The 18635-nt window shown below is 34.7% G+C and overlaps 1 protein-coding gene across 15 annotated transcripts in view; it reads left to right on the top strand.

Moving 5' to 3' along the window:
• The window catches only part of IKZF1 (IKAROS family zinc finger 1), a 134753-nt gene extending 116595 nt beyond the window's left edge, over positions 1-18158 (top strand). For 7 of the 15 annotated variants that reach the window (XM_023498277.2, XM_023498270.2, XM_031957218.1 and 4 more), the window contains 3 exons: positions 2366-2491; positions 8830-8964; positions 13677-18158. In XM_023498277.2, the coding sequence (XP_023354045.2) occupies positions 2366-2491; positions 8830-8964; positions 13677-14380 (965 nt within the window). In that variant the 3' untranslated portion in view covers positions 14381-18158. The remainder of the gene's footprint in view (positions 1-2365; positions 2492-8829; positions 8965-13676) is intronic. The other 8 variants (XM_023498278.2, XM_023498271.2, XM_023498273.2 and 5 more) reach the window with 4 other exon arrangements.
• The last annotated feature ends 477 nt before the right edge of the window (positions 18159-18635 follow it).

The raw sequence follows: 18635 nt of genomic DNA, 5'->3' as shown, positions 1-18635 counted from the left end.
ATGCTTCTGAGGCACTGTTATTTTAAGCATTCTCAAAGCCTTAAAAATTAGCTTTATAGTAGGCTGTGAATAAATTAATAAATTAATTTATAATAAACAAATAAAATTAATAATTCTCTCCTGTTCCCTAGATTCCATGGTCATACATAAATATTTAATTTTTTGAAAAAATGCTATAACTTGCTGTTAAGTGAGAAGGCAGCCAATAAGTATTTGTTGGGTACCTACTATGTGTCAGGAACTGTTTTAAACACTGAAGTAATATAAATACAGGATAAAGAGTATTGAACTTGGAGTCACAGAACCCACATTCAAATCTTGACTCTTTCCTTACTTCCTGTTGTACCTTAGGCCAGTGAAATCACCTCCTTAGGCTTCAGTTTATATCATCTATAAGATGTGCAGCCCTTCCAGATTTAGATCCATAATTCTACTTAATATAAAGTTGACTGATTTAAGGATCTTGCTAAATCTGGAGTTCTATGTTGTTATCTGCATATTCCCTATGTACATCCCATTTGAGGAATATCCTTGCAGATCACTAAAGATAAAATAAATGTTTAAATTTTTTTCAAAAGATCACTTTCCATAGGAAGTTATACAAGACAACAAGGCAAAGATAATCCATCCATCCTTCTTCAGCTCCTGGCGAGCTGAGAATACCCAGCCAAACTGCTGAGGCAAAGGTTCCTTTTCAGTCCGTGAGATTGTTCCACTCCTGAATTATGCCTGAACTAAACTAAATTATTTACACATGTTTTGTAATATAGAGTATATTTCAGGGAGGAGAGCAGGGAAGAGCGCTATTCATAACCAACTTATCTCCTAGAATGACATACTACAAGATAAAGTGTTACCATGGGAAAGTAAATAGCCCTTATTGTTTGCACCCTTTTAAAGTACAGAAGCAGCACACAGGGGGATCTGAAGATTTATACAGCATTTTGATAAGTGGTATTATTAAAGTACTAAATGTTACTTTCTTCAGATTCAATTCAGTAAACATTTATTAAGCATCTGTCATGCTCCAGGCACTGTGCTGGGGACTTCCGATAAAAAAACAAACAAAAACAAATGATATCTACCTTCAAGGAGTTTATATTCTCAAAGTTTATTGTAAAGAATATTGAATATGAAATCATGGTACCTGAAGTTAAATTCTAGTTTTGCCATTTACTCCTGTACCAAATTCTTTGGGCCTCAGATTAAATGAGGGAGCTGGATTAGATGACTTTAAAGTTTCCTTTTAACCTCTGTCTCTGATCCTATGATACCAACTTAACTTCATTTCTTGCATTTTGCCTCTATTGCATAGCCAACATTAGATTATGACTTTTTTTTTTAAACCCAGGGAGTAAACTGTGAATACCTAGCTTTCATCTTTATCATAATTTTAAATTACATCATTAAATACTTATACTTTTGATAGTTTGATTACCTTGTAATACTTTGAAATGTGTGTAAAGTTCTATTAGGATGTCATAAAGGAGAATTCCAGTATTTGCACTGAATATTCACGTGCTCTTTGTCAGAGGTTAAAAATTATGAAGAAAGTTCCAAATTTCGGGTTTCACCAATAAAATTCAATTTCCTTGATTCAACTTTATGGAATGAGCCCTGGTTGTCATGCTTTCTGTTAGTAGTATCACTTTAAATTCAGGAATAGATAGTTTATTAGAACATAGGTTTGTTTTTTGTTTTGTTTTTTAATCACAAAATTCTTCAGGTTCACTTAGGTCTGTGACATGTTGGAATAGAAAAGTACTTTTTTGGAACATAAATACTCATTTAAATGAAATTATTCTTTGAGGTAGGATGGAGACAGGTTACCAGTACTTTATCTCATGGATAATTGTACTATCTATCTATTCTTTTTTTTTTCCCAGTAAATCTGGTTACGACACTGTGCTAGGCCTTGTCCAGAATGTAAACTCAGTTCTTAAGTCCTGTTTTATAGACCTAACTATGATTGATACATCATTAAAACCTCTCTTTCCCCCTCTCCCAATGCCCCAGATTCTTAGACAAATGATAAAGTTTTTATCTTGAAAAGTTACATGGCCCAGTAGGCTGTTTGGGGGAAAGAAAGTTAATTTTACAATTAGCATACTATACAAATATAGATAAAGCAAGATTAGAAGCTGAAGTTCTTGGCCAAAATGTAGGGACCACTCAAGTATTAAACCCGTTGAATAGGTGCATTTTGGCCAAATCAATATTGCCTTTTAACACTCTCAGAGTTAAATTCTGCTTTTTTTTTCTTTTTTCAAAATTTTTTTTTCCTAATGACTATATTGTGTGCATTTCCATTACACTCAAGGCAGACATTTAATTGGGGTCTTGAACTCAATTGTGTTTTCTGCAGTTGGTAAACCTCACAAATGTGGATATTGTGGCCGAAGCTATAAACAGCGAAGCTCTTTAGAGGAGCATAAAGAGCGTTGCCACAACTACTTACAAAGCATGGGCCTCCCAGATACCCTGTTCCCAGGTAAGAGCTCCAGGACCTACCCCACAGGTGGCTCTCTCTCTCCCTGTCTAAGGAGCCAATGCAAGAATGTCCCATGGAAGTAAGTCACATGGACAGTACATCTTTACACATACTCCATTCCTCTTCCCTCGGCAATGTCCCAAGAGTGAGGGCATGGATCCTATTTCTGGTATGAAAGGAAGAATCTTAGTTAGCGAGGATGGTGGGCTTGGAGTCAGGAAAGCCTAGGTTTTAGAATCTCACCTTAGACAATTCCAAGCTGAATGGTCCTGGGCAAGTCTGAACCTCATCTGTAAAATGGGAATGATAATTAGCATGTATCTTTTGGATGAAGCAGAAAGGAGATGGCTTGTAAAGCCATTGATCATTATTATCACTATGGCTTTATTCCACTGAACTGGCTAAAGGAATGGCCAGAGCCTACTCTCACAACATTGCCTATTATAGCACTTTGTAAAGGCTACTGAAATCATAGCATAAAAGAAACTCCTTGGGACTTTCTCTTGTTTTTTTCTTTTCTTTTCTTTTCCTTTTTCTTTTTTTTTTTTAAACCAAGTTCTGTAGATCTCAGGTTTATGCTATGAAACCTCATTGAATAAATCATTTCAGAAGTCCTGAAGTCTTTATATCAAATATATAATACAAGTATGTCCCTGTTGAGTCCAAACTGAAAGCTCACATATTAAAATAGGTACAGTGGTACAACTAGGGCTGGAGTCATTAAGACCTCAGTTAAATTCTAGCTGCATGACATTAGGCAAGTCATTTAACTTCAGTCTGCCTCAGTTTCCTCTTCTATAAAGGGGGGTTGATAACAGTGCCTACTTCTCAAGGTTGTTATGAAGACCAATAAGATAATAATTGTAAAGCATTTAACATAGTTTCTAGCACTTAGCCAGAATTATATAAATGTTGGCTATTATTATTAATTATTTCCAAAGGTTTGCAAGGCAGAGCTTGTAGGAAAGACTTCTCTGCATTTGTTCAGGAAGAGAGCAATATCCCAAAGGAAGGGAGTGGGATGTGGGAGGGAACTACATGTAAGCTCTTCTCTTGTTTGGTAAACTGCATGTTTTATACATCCATCTGATAGTCAAATGATGAAACCCAAAGCTTGGTTTTGATCTCTGATCACTGATACTTTTTTCCTGATACTATTTTGGAGAGGTACATGAATATGTTTCACAGTAGACATACAAAGTAGGCAAACCTAATTGTTACATGTAAAGAAACTGGGTTAGAACAGAAAGTGTAGCTACACACTGAGTCTCCTTTTTTTGTTAAAGGATTAAAAATTTGGCTTGATACAGAGAACTGGTTAAAATTCAGTGATCTTTATACAACCAAATGCATTACTCAATTCATTAGTGAATAAAAGGGTTTACCATAGAGTTTCAGTAATCAAGCAAGATTTAAGTAGTGTTCTTTTTTTAGCTTATATATTTTATTCAAATAAATTTTAGATTTTGTTACAATTTTAACACACACAGTTCTTAAAAATACAATAAAATAGGGTAACATACACATACAGGCCATTAATACTTCTGAGATACTCTATATTCATAAAATAATTGATAATTTTCATATTTATGACAGCTGTGTGATTTGTTACCAAATTTCTTTAAATGTGTTGTTGAGGATATTACTGTTCATAATTATTTTTCAACTACTAATTGAGACAGCTATTTATTTTACCTTTATTACTGATACTCCAATTTACAAAATCAAATATTACAATTAAGTGTTTCAAGCTTTACAACACTGTGAGATAGTATGATTACTCTCATTTGACAAATGAGGAAGTTGAGGCTCAAACAAGTTTTTTTTTTAAATAACTTATCCAAAGTCATTCAGAATTTAAGCACTAGAGCAGAAATTTAAACCCATATTCCTCCTGACACCAAAAAGTAGAGTGGGTTATGACAACACATTTAGGATATTTAGGGTCCCCAAAGTAATGATTTGTGTGTTCTTTTAACAAAGAAAATGGCAGTATATCTAAGGAATGATTTTCCATAAAAGTTATGACCATGCTTCCAGCCTCCATATAAATGGAGCTTACTTTCACTACCATATATTCTGACTCTTGGCTATATTCAGTTTAGCCTTGAATTACATACTCCTTGATGTTCAATTGATTCCTAAAAGACATTGTAAAGATTTTAAGGGCAGAGACCTCATAGACCACTGTGATATTCTTTATAATACTAACTATATGGCTAGATAGATATGTAATAGTCCCTCAGTAACTAGCACTATGAGCCTAGGCAAATCACTTAAACTCCATTTGCCTCAGTTACTTCATGTGTAAAATGGGGATAGTAATAAAACCTACCTCCTAAATTTACTGTGTTATCATTATCATTATCATTATATTTTTAATGAATTCTCTAGACTTGGGATATTAAGTCTCTTACCTTAATATTTTACTTCAAAATCACCTCTGGCCTAAATCATCCAATTTGGACAGGTTAACTCTTTCATGCTTCTAGATTAATCTTAGTTGTTGATCTAGCAAAAGATCAAAGGCAACTTCCTGGTATATTGGATACAATACTTGCCTTGAAATCTAGAAAACCTGAGTTCAAATTCAGCCTCAGAAACTTGACGTTGGGCACTTGACCTTAGTTTCCTCAGCTGTAAAATGGGAATAATAAAAGTAGTTACTTTCCTGGTCTTGTGAGAGTGAAAAAAATTGCTCTTTTTAATATGCTTTGCAAACCTTAAAACATTCTATAAATACTAGTTGTTATAACAGCATGACAGGGAGGAAGCAAGGTTACCTGCTTCACTTTCCCCTCCACGATCACCTGGGTCCAGTGGCAAGATGTAGAATTTATTATGGACACCAGGAAAATTGAGTTCAATGGATTTAAGTAAAAGTGGTCTTTCAAGAGGAATTTTGAACTGTGTCAATATCAGCATAATTATGGTGACAGTAGCTTAAACCACTGACTAGCATTTGGTCTTGTGAAGTCACTTAAAGAATTACAGACTTGAGAGGACATCAGAGCCTCCAACATTCTGCCTCCACTTAGAGATGCATTGTTTAATAACTCCCTAATTGGTTGGCTCACAAGGACTACTCTTCTACTTTGGCCAGTCCTAATTTCTAAGATATCTTTCACCCATTGATCTTAATTCTTTTGTTTGGAGACAAGCCAGAACAAGTCTTAATTCCTCTTCTACTCCTTCAAATACTTGGGGAAAAATAATCATGTTCTTCCTAAATCTGTGTAAACTCCCTCAGTTCCTTCAGCTGATGCTTATAAACATGGTTTACAGTTATCTTTCTCTCTTAATGCCTTCTATCTTGTCTCACTCTCTTATATATGATGCTGTGATGCAATCTAAGGTGGTATTCACTTTTTTTAAAATTACCATATCACACTCAACTGATATTGAGCTTGTAGATAACCTAAAAAACTCAGATCTCTTATAGACAAACTATTGTCTAAGCCAACAGTTCTCAAAGTGTGGTTTAGGGACCACTTATAGGGTATCCATAAGGTCAAAATTATTTTTACAATAATACTGTTTTAATTTTTAATGTCATAAGTGCTTATAGATATCTATATAAACCAAAATTCTTCAGGAGGGGTCCTCAGTAATTTTTAAAAGTGCATCCTGAAATGCTTGAGAACCACTGGTCTAAACACTCCTCCTCCAATCTTTACTTAATGCAATTTATTTTGATTTTTGAACCCCTATTAATTCCATCTTCTTATATTACCCCTCATTCTACTAGCTGCTCCCTCCCAACTTTGTGTAATCTGAAAACTTGATAAGCAGGATTCTTATCCCTTCGTGTCAATTGTTGATAAAAACATTAACCGGCACAGATCCAATTTCCCATGAACATCCTCTCCAAATCATCATTATTCTGTAATCTCCCCTACATCTGTCCAACTTGTCCACAAGGAAATCACAAGACACTGTCAAATGGTTTGCTAATATTCCTCTGATATGCTAGTTAGTAACTATAGAAATAGACTTAAGATTAGTTTGACCTGTATTTGATGATTTGATCATAGCATCTAGAGTTTGAAAGGATCCTTAAATTTCATCTAAGTCAATCCTCTTAACCAGAGAGATTAAGTCAGTCAATCAAACAAGCATTAATTAAGCACTTATTATGTGCCAGGCACTAATGCTAAATGTTGGGGATACTAAAGCCAAAGTGAAAGTCCATTTTTTCACTGGGTTTCCATTCTGAGGTGAAAGAAAACATGTTTTCCCGTAATTATGTGTAAACTGTGTACAAAATTAATAAAAAGTTATTTGGGGAGGAGATGTACTAGCAACTGGGGAGTAAGGTTGGGGTGAGAAAAAATCTCATGGCTCAGTCACCTGGGTACGTGTTGTTATTTGTCCTTTGTTCTCAAAGAATACCATGACATCAAGGAGGAGATGCCTTGACATGCAAGTAAATTGGATTTAAGGAAGGGAGGTCTGTGCAAGGTTACCTGCCTTACTTTTCCTCTCCAGAGCCATCTGGGTCCAATGGCAAGATATAGAATGACTGAAGATGGCCCTGAATGAAATGGGAAATCTTGATCTTTTTAAGCTAATGTCTTAACTAGTTCTCAGTTTGACTGAGGCAACACCCATTCACTGATTAAGTCTGGATAGGCAAAGAATCTCCTCTTTCCCCTAGTCAGTTACTAATAAAAGTAAAATGTCCAGAATTTGAATCCATTAAGTCCTTTGGACTCCAAATCTAAGAACTTCTTTCCCTAAACTGTAATGACTGTTTCCTCCACCTTTAAAATGCAGTATATCATCTCCAAGACATCTTAGCACTCTATGATTATATGTTTTAATTTAATTATAGTATGTTTTTATATGTTTATGTAATTTCTTATAATGTTTTCAATTATATCACATAAGCACTTGAAGTTTTATGGAAGAACAGCAATAGTTTGGAGGATATAGGCCCCCCAGTGCAAAGCAAACTAGGTGACTAGACCACATTTCTTCATTTTCTTCAGTATTGGATAATGACCTTTAGTGAGTCAGTTTATGGGATTATTGTTTTTTATTGGCAATACTTTGTAAACACACTTTAAGCCAGAAATTTTTTATCTTTTTTTATGTCACAAACCTCTTTGGCAGTCTGGTAAAACCTATAGATCCCTGCTCTCCACTTAAATATTATTGTTTAAAGAGAGATAAGTAGCACTGTACTACAATCAGGAAGACCTGAGTTTAAATTCTCAGACACTTACTAGCTTTGTGACTCTGATCTCTATTAGTCTCAGTTTCCTCAGCTGTAAAATGAGGATAATAATAGCACTTTACTTCTCATGGTTGTTGTGAGGATAAAATGAGGTAATATTTACACTATGTAAATGTTATCTAATTATCTACCTATCATTATCATCATCATCATCATTATCAAATGCATAAAATAAAATGCATAGAATTACAAAGAAAATCAATTACAATGAAATAAGGATGTACTTTTTTCCCAGCCAAATTCACAGATCCCTGAAATCTATCCACATATAGCTGTGGACTTTAGGTAAAAGAACTCTACTTTTAAATCCTTCTTTTTACTGTTCACAAATGAGCAATCACCTCTTTTCTATTTTTTGAATACTGGAAGAAAACTCTAAATTTCTATGAACAGGAAGAGGTCAATATTAAGTAAATAATAACCCATTGGACAATTAAAATTGAATTCAGCTTTCATGGCAATACTCCGAAAAATTAGAAAGGAGTATCTATTTCTTTCATTTACAAAAAGGCCATCACTAAGCCACTGTACTCATTATTAAGATTTTCTGATGATTGTGGAGTTCCTTTTAGTCCTACTAAGTAAGGCTCAAGAAAGCTTTCTGTGCATTACCCTGAATCTTTTGCAGTTGAAACACAGGAACATTTGATGTTTCATTTGCAAATAAACAACATGAACTTGGATTTCTATTAACACTAGAAAGTAAAATTAGCAGTGGGAGGCAGTGAAGGTTAGTAGGAAATACATTTACCTGGGATTCAGGAGATCTGTGTGAGTAGCACATTGGATAACACCAGATATGTTAAATCTCTGAGCCTGAGCACTTCCCTCTGTTCCATATAAATTATAGTCCCTGTCCTATCTAAATTATGGGATTGTTGTGAGGATCTAATATAAGAGCCCTGTGAAAAGTTAATTGGACTTTGCCAAATAAAAATGAAATAGGTTTCTCAATTGGCCACTACCATTAAGAGCAATGAAAGCCAGTTAGGGATTTCTATTGAGTTATTTCAACTTGGCTGAATTGTCTAAACAGAACAGGCCCCTTAAGCTTATTGATATCTGTGTTGCTGACCATTCTGATTTCCCTTGGCTTTAGTCATTAAAGAAGAAACCAACCATAGTGAAATGGCCGAAGATTTGTGCAAGATCGGATCCGAGAGATCCCTCGTGCTGGATAGACTAGCAAGTAACGTCGCCAAACGTAAGAGCTCTATGCCTCAGAAATTTGTGGGTAAGAGTTCAACGTTTGATGTCTCTTAAAAACCAAACATGCTAATGGATGCTTTCAAAGTTGCTTTATGCTAGGGGGTAAAGGAAGGAAGTTGTTATTTATTTTTTTATTAAAAAAAAAAAAAACCAGGTAAGCTGACAGTTTCTACCCCTTTGTAAATTAAGTTGTGAACATTAGTTGGTGCTTAATAAATGTTTATTGACATATGAACAGTTTTAAAAAATTATCTGTTTTGTATTGATTTTATGTACTTTCCAACTGTTGTGGCTTGTATTGAATTATTCCAACTTGACTGAATTGTCTAAACAGAACTGGCCCCTTAAGCTTATTGGTATATTTTGAGAGAGCACTGAGGATCATGTAAATGACTAGTGCTGGCTTTTGTGGATGGGATAAAAATAATCATAGCCCATATTTATACAGAATTTTACAGTTACACTTATTTTATCATTTGACAAATGATAGCCTTTAAAGTAGATACTAAAAGTGATCTAGCCCACTTGAGTCTAGCACTCGCCAAAATAACATTCAGAAACCCAATTGAAAAGAAATGTTTTCACTTCAATTTGAGAATCTGAAACTGAAATCCAACTACTTTTAGGAAATTAAAGAGAGCATGTATTTCAAAAGCATATATTTAAATTTTGTTGCATAAGCTGGCATCAGAAATGCTCATTGTTCTTTACATCTTCACACCTAAAGCAGTTTTAACTCCTCTACAGCCTTCTCTGATAAATTTATGCTTGAAATATTGCTATAGATTTGAACCCATTATTGCTCTCCCTCAAAAATATATATATAAAACCCACACATACACTCACACTCCAGGAAATTTGCAGGAATTTTTTAAAAAGCAATGATCATGAGAATAAATAAGGAAAAGAAGTCAGTGGAGTAAGCATTTCCTTTCAATGATAAAAAAAAAAAAAACATCTCTTTCCAAGGCAGGCCTTTGGATAGATTATTAGAAATTTTTCTTTCCATTGAGCAAAACTTTTCTTTGCAACTTTCACTCATTACTTACCTTGTTCTAAGAATTTTGAATTCTGAGCTCCTAGTTCTGAGTTAAAATGCATTCATTTATGACAAAGGCTCGTAAAATATGTGAACCTTACCAGTATGTTCATTATGATTTAGAAAATCTGAGAAAACAGTGACTATTCTCTGTATAGATTAAGAAATACCATTCAGTGTTTACTTTAGGCTTAAGCATCACCCTTTTTCTCTGTTTGTAAGATGAATATTTGTCCATTAAATAGTTTATATAAGTCTTTAGACTTGATTAACTTTATCTGTAAGAATGATGACTTATTGAAACTTTTCTCCCTGTTAGATTGTAAAGATCTTTGGTTCAGTAGATAAGGGTGCATAATCATAAAGCAAGTAACTGCTAAATGAACCCCATTATCCCACGTTAATGACTACAATTGGATTAAAATGAATGCAACTCAAGGCTGAATATGCAATTACAGATAAGAAAGGAGGATGGAATATGGCAGTCTTTATAGGACATTATAGTTTGAGAGAGAGTATACTTGTTACCAATGGCTAATGACCACAACAGAGAAGTCCAATTAGCAAATTCATGAAGCAGGTTCTCTATATTTACATATATACCTATGTCATATATATATATATATATATACATATATATATATATTTGTGAACATGTGTGTGTGTATATATCTTCACTTAAAAATTAATACAGCGATGGCAGATATCATTATCATACATGAAAGCATCAAGGCCCTTGTGAAATGTAAGAGAAGCAATATTAAATTATATTTGTAGAAATTCAAAAATTTTTTTATTTATTAATAAAAACTAATAGTTTTATTGAAGACACAACACTTCATTTAAAACAAATAAATAGTTAGCTTTTAGAACTGGAGTAAAATAGGATCTTCATTAATGACTGTACCACTTCCATATTGAAAGCCTTAGCTAGCATTTGCTCTTACCTCATGTTATACCCATGACATATATAATAATATAACAATAAAGGAAATCAGTTATTTCATCTAAAGAATTGGAAAATGAGCTTGTAGAAATAAAATTAGGACTAAACAAATAATATTTCTTGGATAGATCTCTTCCTACTCTTTCAAACTATTGTCCTTTCTCCCTCCCTTTAAGTCTGTTGGTTTTGTTTCAAACTTCATCTTCATATTTATTAAATGGTTCTCTGTTCTCCACTGTTATTCAATTCAACAAACATTTATTAAAGCACTTACTATGTGTGTTACATTTATTAATGGGGATAGAATGTTGTCATAAGTAGTTACATTCTATTGAGACTCATTTCTTAAGCTTTGCCTTCCCAGACCCCCCTCACTGAAAGTAATCTCTCTCTTGTTCTTTCTCTCTCTCTCTCTCTCTCTCTCTCTCTCTCTCTCTCTCTCTCTCTCACTCTCATTCTCTCTCTCACTGTCTCTCTCATTCTCTCTCTCTGTGTCTGTCTATCTCCCGCTTTCTCACTCTCACTCATTCTCTCTCTCACTCTCTCTCTTGCTCTCTCTCTCTCTCTCTGTGTGTCTCTGTCTCTCACTGTCTCTCTCATTCTCTCTCTCTGTGTGTCTCTGTCTGTCTGTCTATCTCTCTTTCACTTTCTCACTCTCACTCATTCTCTCTCTCTCTCTCTCTCTCTTGCTCGCTCTCTCTCTCTCTCTCTCTCTCTGTGTGTGTGTGTCTCTCTCTCTCACTCTCTCTCTCATTCTCTCTCTCTGTGTCTGTCTGTCTATCTCTCTTCCGCTTTCTCACTCTCACTCATTCTCTCTCTCTCTCTCTCTTGCTCTCTCTCTCTGTGTGTGTGTGTCTCTGTCTCTCACTGTCTCTCTCATTCTCTCTCTCTCTGTGTCTCTGTCTGTCTGTCTATCTCTCGCTTTCTCACTCTCACTCATTCTCTCTCTCTCTCTCTCTTGTTCTCTCTCTCTCTCTCTCTCTGTGTGTGTGTGTCTCTGTCTCTCTCTCACTCTCTCTCTCTCATTCTCTCTCTCTGTGTCTGTCTATCTCTCTTCTGCTTTCTCACTCTCACTCATTCTCTCTCTCACTCTCTCTCTTGCTCTCTCTCTCTCTCTCTCTCTCTGTCACTGTCTCTGTCTGTCTCTGTCTTTCTGTCTCTCAACTAATTTTCTTACAGTATCCCATATATCAATCAGCATATACTATTTATCAGGCACTCAGCTAGGCATTAGAAATATGCACACAAAAGCAAGATAGTCCTTGATCTCAAGAATTTATATTCCACTATTATACTTCTATTTCATGGAAATGAATTTTGCATTATCCTTAATTTTCAAGAAGCCATACCTCTCTTTTCAGAAAAGTTTAGAAATTCCTTAAGTTAACGAACTGGAGAGTTTTTCCCCTTTGTAGTTTCAATACCTGTGGATAAATAGGATCATAAATTTTAGCTTGAGGGGACTTCAGGACCAACTCTCTCCACTTTACAGAGGAAACAGAAGTTGAGAAAAGTTATATGTGACTTTCCCAAGATTATATAGGGTTAGTAAGTAGCAAAGTCAGGATTTGAACTCAGGCTCTGACTTCCCTTACCATTGGACCATGTTGCCTAATGGAACACCTTATCAATAGAAGACATTTAACAGAGGATTTTTGTTGTTATTATTATAATCATAATCTCTCTGAAAGGAGATGAAAAATCTAGTTGGCTAAAAGGTGGAAGAGGGAAGAGAATTAGATAGGAGAAAGAAGCAATTCTAATTAAAGGCCACCATCCTTGTTGTAATTATGTTAGTAATTGTCTTTAAAGCTCTCGACTATCACACATGAGTTAAGCCATAACATAATGCTCTGAAGTGAGTCACTGTCATTCCTCTGTTAGGATGAGGAAGCTAAGAAAAACATAGTGAGCTGCACTGAACCATTCATTAAGTCAGTGTTATAACCACAAATGACATTCTTCATTCCCAAGGTCATACTCAACCCATCACTGCACTATCAAATATTATATGAACATCTCAAAAGCAAAATTTGTTCATTTTTCCAGGGAAGTATCACAGATGTATTCTTTGTCCAGGACTGTGAAGAGACAATCATCATTGAAATTCAATGTAATGTCCTTAACTGATAGAATAAATCTTCAGCTAATCCCTTCAATTGATATACAGAATATGATGATGATTATGATGGATAGGAACTAGATCTGTGATATCATTAGTATAAGGAACTCCTGGGTAAGGAGATTCAATTCAACCTATAGAAGCATTTTTGAGAGCTACTTACAGCACTGAAAGCTGAAGGGATTTGTCCAGGGTTGCACAGCCAGTATGTGTCAGAGACAGGACTTGAACCTAAGTCTTCCTGTCTTTGGGTCTGGCTATCCTACGTGATGCTAAAATTTTATTGTACTTTAAAGTTTGCAAAAATCTTTGTATCATTTAATTGTGTCATTTATTTCATTTGATAGTTTTTATGATGCTCCATTCAAAGTCATGTGTTTGTATGCCTGCGTTTTTTTTAATTATTTCTCTAGAATATTTTTCAATATACCAAAATTATTTAATTATATCATTAATCAATTATTATTTAATTAAACAATTAAAATTACTTTGTATCACTTCATATGATCAATGTACCTGACACATAATGATAAACATTTGTTAACTGGCTAATCTTGGTTCTCAGTAAGAAATAAGTAAATGCTTGAGAAATTTGGATCTCAACTGACCATTGCCTATTTTAATCACCAGGTGATAAATGCTTGTCAGATCTCCCATATGATGCCAGCACCAATTATGAGAAGGAGAATGAAATGATGCAGACCCATGTCATGGATCAGGCCATCAACAATGCCATTAGCTACCTTGGGGCTGAATCATTGCGCCCACTGGTACAGACGCCCCCAGGCTCCGAAGTGGTACCAGTCATCAGTTCCATGTATCAGCTTCACAAGCCTCATGCCGATGGCCACCCACGCCCTAATCACACAGCCCAGGACAGCGCCGTGGAAAATCTCTTGCTGCTCTCTAAGGCTAAATCCATCTCCTCTGAAAGAGATGCTTCCCCAAGCAACAGTTGCCAAGACTCCACAGACACAGAGAGTAATAATGAGGAACGGAGTGGTCTCATATACCTGACAAACCATATAAACCAACATGCCAGAAATGGTTTGTCCATAAAGGAAGAGCATCGGCCCTATGATGTGCTGAGGGCAGCAACTGACAATTCCCAAGACGCTTTCAAAGTGATCAACAACAATGGGGAGCCATTGAAGGTTTATAAATGTGAACACTGCAGGGTCCTCTTTTTGGACCATGTGATGTATACTATCCACATGGGTTGCCATGGTTTCCGTGATCCTTTTGAATGCAACATGTGTGGCTATCACAGTCAGGACAGGTATGAATTCTCTTCTCATATAACACGAGGGGAGCATCGTTTCCACATGAGTTAAAACTCCCTTCTCTGCTAATGTAACCTTGAGTGGTTTATGCCTAGAGTTGCACGAACATCCACACATAAAAAAACAAAACAAACTAACAAAAAAGGCATCAGAAAAAAAGGAAGCTGATGCCCATTTGTTTTTTTTTTTCCTGCAGCATGTATTGGATGGTTGTACAATTGCAACTCGTTTTTTTTTTTTTTGTTTTGTTTTGTTTTGTTTTGTTTTGTTTTTTAAGAGAGATATGAGATTTTTACTGTTAGTTGCAGAGTTCAATTTTAGAGGATAAAAATTATTAGTTAATGTAACTAGGAGCTTTGTAGACTGCTAGATCAGACTCCCTTCCTTCATCTTTTGCTTCTTGCAAGTATCCTTTCCCCCAAAAGCTAATTTCATAGAGAACCAATACAAAAGCTGGCCAAGAGTTGGGGGAAAAGATCCAACCTTTCTACTTACAACCCTTCTAAGACTCAGATTCTCATGTCAGGTGGGTTCTGTGACTTTCCATGAATAGTCTACACGTGAGAAGAGATTTGGCCATCTTAAAGAAAATAAGGGTAAAACCATATTGAAAAGATTAGGATAGAATCAAAGTTACCCTTTCTAAATCATCTGGGCAAGGAGGATTATGAGGCACTAGAATTCATGTTTCTGAGGACTGATAGGTTTTTCTTCTTACTGTGTGTATGTGTGGGTGTTTTAAAGAAAACATTATTTGGAATCTTTTTCTGTATAGGAAAATATCCAGTTTGTTTAGAAAAGGTAATTCCAGGAGAAAAACCTATGCTGACAATGAAGAAATGCTTAATTAGGAGAATCTTTTTTAATGATCTTTTTTATTTCAAAGACCTTTTCACAATGCCTATAAATCCTTTAAGGATATTGCCGAAACTTAAACCAGTCATATGGGGCTAAATATTCCTGGTGCACAGACACATTTAGACATTCTTCTCCATTTGTTCACATAGAATTTATTTACAAGCACTAGAGGTATTATTTTAAGCTACTGATTCAGCTATATGACCTCCAATCATTTTTGTGATCCTCCCCAAGAGAAATTCAATTCCCTCTGAAATATTTTACTCTCCCTGACATTGTATTGGTATTTTTATGAAGATTGCCCTTTACCACTATAGATGGACACCTTCTCTACAACTTATAGTCTTAAAGAGATGCCTGGGGCACTGAGAAATTAAGGTACTTGTTCAAGATTACCCAGACATTATGAATCAGATATGAAACTCAAAACCATATCTTCCTGGTTCCAGGGCCATTTTCTATCCATTATACTACCCTGCCTTTCTAAATATTTACCTTCTGAAAGATCAGAATTTAATGCCAAATCTCTTCATTAATTAACTTCTCCTACCATAAATATTTCCTCCTTTAAAATCTAATCCAGATCCTTAAAAAACACACATGCATATGAATCCTCCCACTCCATCCCTCTTTCTCTTTAAAATCTTGTAACTAGAAGATCCATTGCACTAGAATATGGTCCTAGAAGTTTGTCCATGAGTAAATGTGCTTTATTATTCTTTTGCACCATTTCAAATATCAGAAATTACTAGAAAATAATAATGCTATCTATGTCAAATGGCTGAAGTGGGAATATATGTTCTTAATATCATGTAAGGGGCATACAAGATAAGTGTTAACAAAGATGACACATTATCACCATCTAATGAATACATCCCAGAAGCCATAGTAGTGAGATAGTCTGTGAAATATTTATTTTGTATAGGTAAGAAGTAAAGGCTTTCTTTACAACTGTCAGGTGTATACACTATTTTCATGTGCATTTGTATCATTGTTTTATTAAAAATGTTTTATTTTTAAGTATGCATTTGAAGAAAGAAAGAACAACTCTCCACTACTACTGAGGCACAGAAGGGCAAAAAAATTAAAGTGTGTATATCTCTGTTCCACATTAATAGAGTTTTTGGCTATTTCTTAAATTGTCAGAGGAGGATGCGAAAGAATCATCACTATTGTTTTCTCCAAGATTTAGAAAGTTTTGAATTCCCCTACTCCACCTCAATATTCAGCTTTTGTCAGATAGCAACAATAAGCCATGTTCTCATAGTATGGTATGATTGGTCTATTCTGGGATGAGCTGGGTTTGTAGTGATTCTTTAAATATGTGATTTCTTTACCATTCCTAAAGCTATTCCAATTCATGGGCAATTGGGGTTTCCTGATATAGCCATTAAATAATATGGGCAGAGGCATTTCTTTGGCCCCCAATTTTCATACTTTCCAGGATATGATTAATCTTTAAAAACTGGAAATAAATAAAATGGACATTTGAAATGTGTTGTCTTTTTACTTCAAAGTAGAGAAAAGAAGAAACAAAACCTTTCCTACCTTGGTATTTTGCCTATTTCCTTTTTTTTTTTTAATCCATTTGACAAATGGAAGATCATTAGAATTCTATATAGAAGTTAAAAAAAAGAAAAGAGACCTTATTGAAAGTAAGTGCTTACAGAGTGGTACCCTGCTGAGAACACAAGTTCAGGGCAGTGTACTTTCATGTGCTCGATCCTTTTTCATCCCACCTATAAGAAGAGTGAGGTCTGGTTTATGCAATTTCTTTTAACCAATGACATTCCAAACAACTGTACCCAGCACTGTATATAGCAGTTCTTAAAAGAGTGTTTTTTTCTGAAACTCTTATCCTGCTTCCCTCCTGCCTTTTATAGCCAGTATAAACTTATATTTACATGTCCTTTTGCTGTGGTTTTATATTGTAACACCATTCTTCCCCTTTCAACTATTGTAGATTTCATAAAATGTCAATGTGTAATTAAATTATGTTTGATATGTGCCCACATTCTGTATCAGAAATTTTCTTCTCATTGGTAAAAGTAGAATTCTGCATGGCTTTACACTTTTTCTGCTCTGTGCCTTGTTTTGTTTTATGTGATGATATGCCTGTGTAGTCTTTGGGGTACACCCATGCAAGAGAAGTATACCTAGCTGTATTCCCATTTGGGAGTGAGGAAGTTCCAAATATTCTCACATTACATTTAATATATATATATATATATAGGCATTAAGAGGATTAAGAATAATTTGTTGACCTGTTTTTCACAAATCAAAATTGCCATTTCACATATCCATTCCATTCTATAACTTACGCCCTTAAAAATCAGGACCTTTATTTGTCTCTTACACTGTATTTTTTCTTTTTTTAATTGGCATGAATAGCATTTAAAAGAGTATATCTGCCCTACTCTTTTAGGAGAATTTAAGATGATTAGAAACACAAATTGTTTTCAGTTATTTTCTTTATCTTTTACTATCATTGGATTTCTATTCAGATTCTTCTGATATCCAGGACACAATGCAAATAAATGCTAGTTTTCTCTTTATTAAAAGCCAGAACAATTATAAACTAGAATCTGAAACTTGGCAAAAAAGCTGAATTGTTTTTTTGTTTTGTTTTGTTTTGTTTTGTTTTGTTTTTGTGTAGGGTTTTTTGTAACATTTCTGATTTGCGTTGGTTTGATTTGTTTCTGTTACAACTGTCTAAAATAAAAAGAAAGTGATGAAACAGACATCAACAAACAAAGAGGCAACACAGCTTATAATTCTTCATTCATCAGTTTCAGCAATAAAAAAGGGTCAACAGCTCAAAATAATCCTAAATTTTCTTACTTGATGTAAAGTGTGATGTTTTGTTCATGTTTTGTTCATTTTTAAATTTTTTTTTACTTATTATGAGCCAAAATTAGATGTATTTAAAATGTATAGGTATCAATAAAAGAAAGTACACATGCCGTTTATGAAAGAGTAGTTACTGTGAAAATGTCTGATCAGATCTGAAAAATGCAGGATGGTTTCAAATGCTTTCCATTAAACTTTATGTAATGGTTTGTGTGGTCATTGTTAAAGTCAGGTTCCAGGACTACTGGTGAGATTCAAGACCATTCAGATCTTGAAATATCTTTTTGACAAATCTTTGTATGGAATTGTGAATGGGGGGGGAGGGGATAGGGGAGAAGCATGTATTTTCAACTTGTCCCTGATATTGTTTAATTATGAATACAAGAAAAGAAGATACAACTGCAAATAATAGAAGAATACTATTTTGTACCCATTTTGAAATTCTTCTGTAATTCATGGTATATTCTTCTATAGTATAATTCTTCAAAATGGTTCTGCAAAGCAGATAATGGATTTCTCTGCCATCAGCATGTGATGTGGATGTGAGTGTTGAGCTTCACTGAGTCATCATACAAGGTATGACTCTGTGGTAACCAAG

Source organism: Sarcophilus harrisii, chromosome 1 (genome assembly GCF_902635505.1).
Source record: "Sarcophilus harrisii chromosome 1, mSarHar1.11, whole genome shotgun sequence".
Lineage (NCBI taxonomy): Eukaryota > Metazoa > Chordata > Mammalia > Dasyuromorphia > Dasyuridae > Sarcophilus > Sarcophilus harrisii.
The sequence above is the reverse complement of the archived record's forward strand: the minus strand, read 5'-3'. Positions and strand labels throughout refer to the sequence as shown.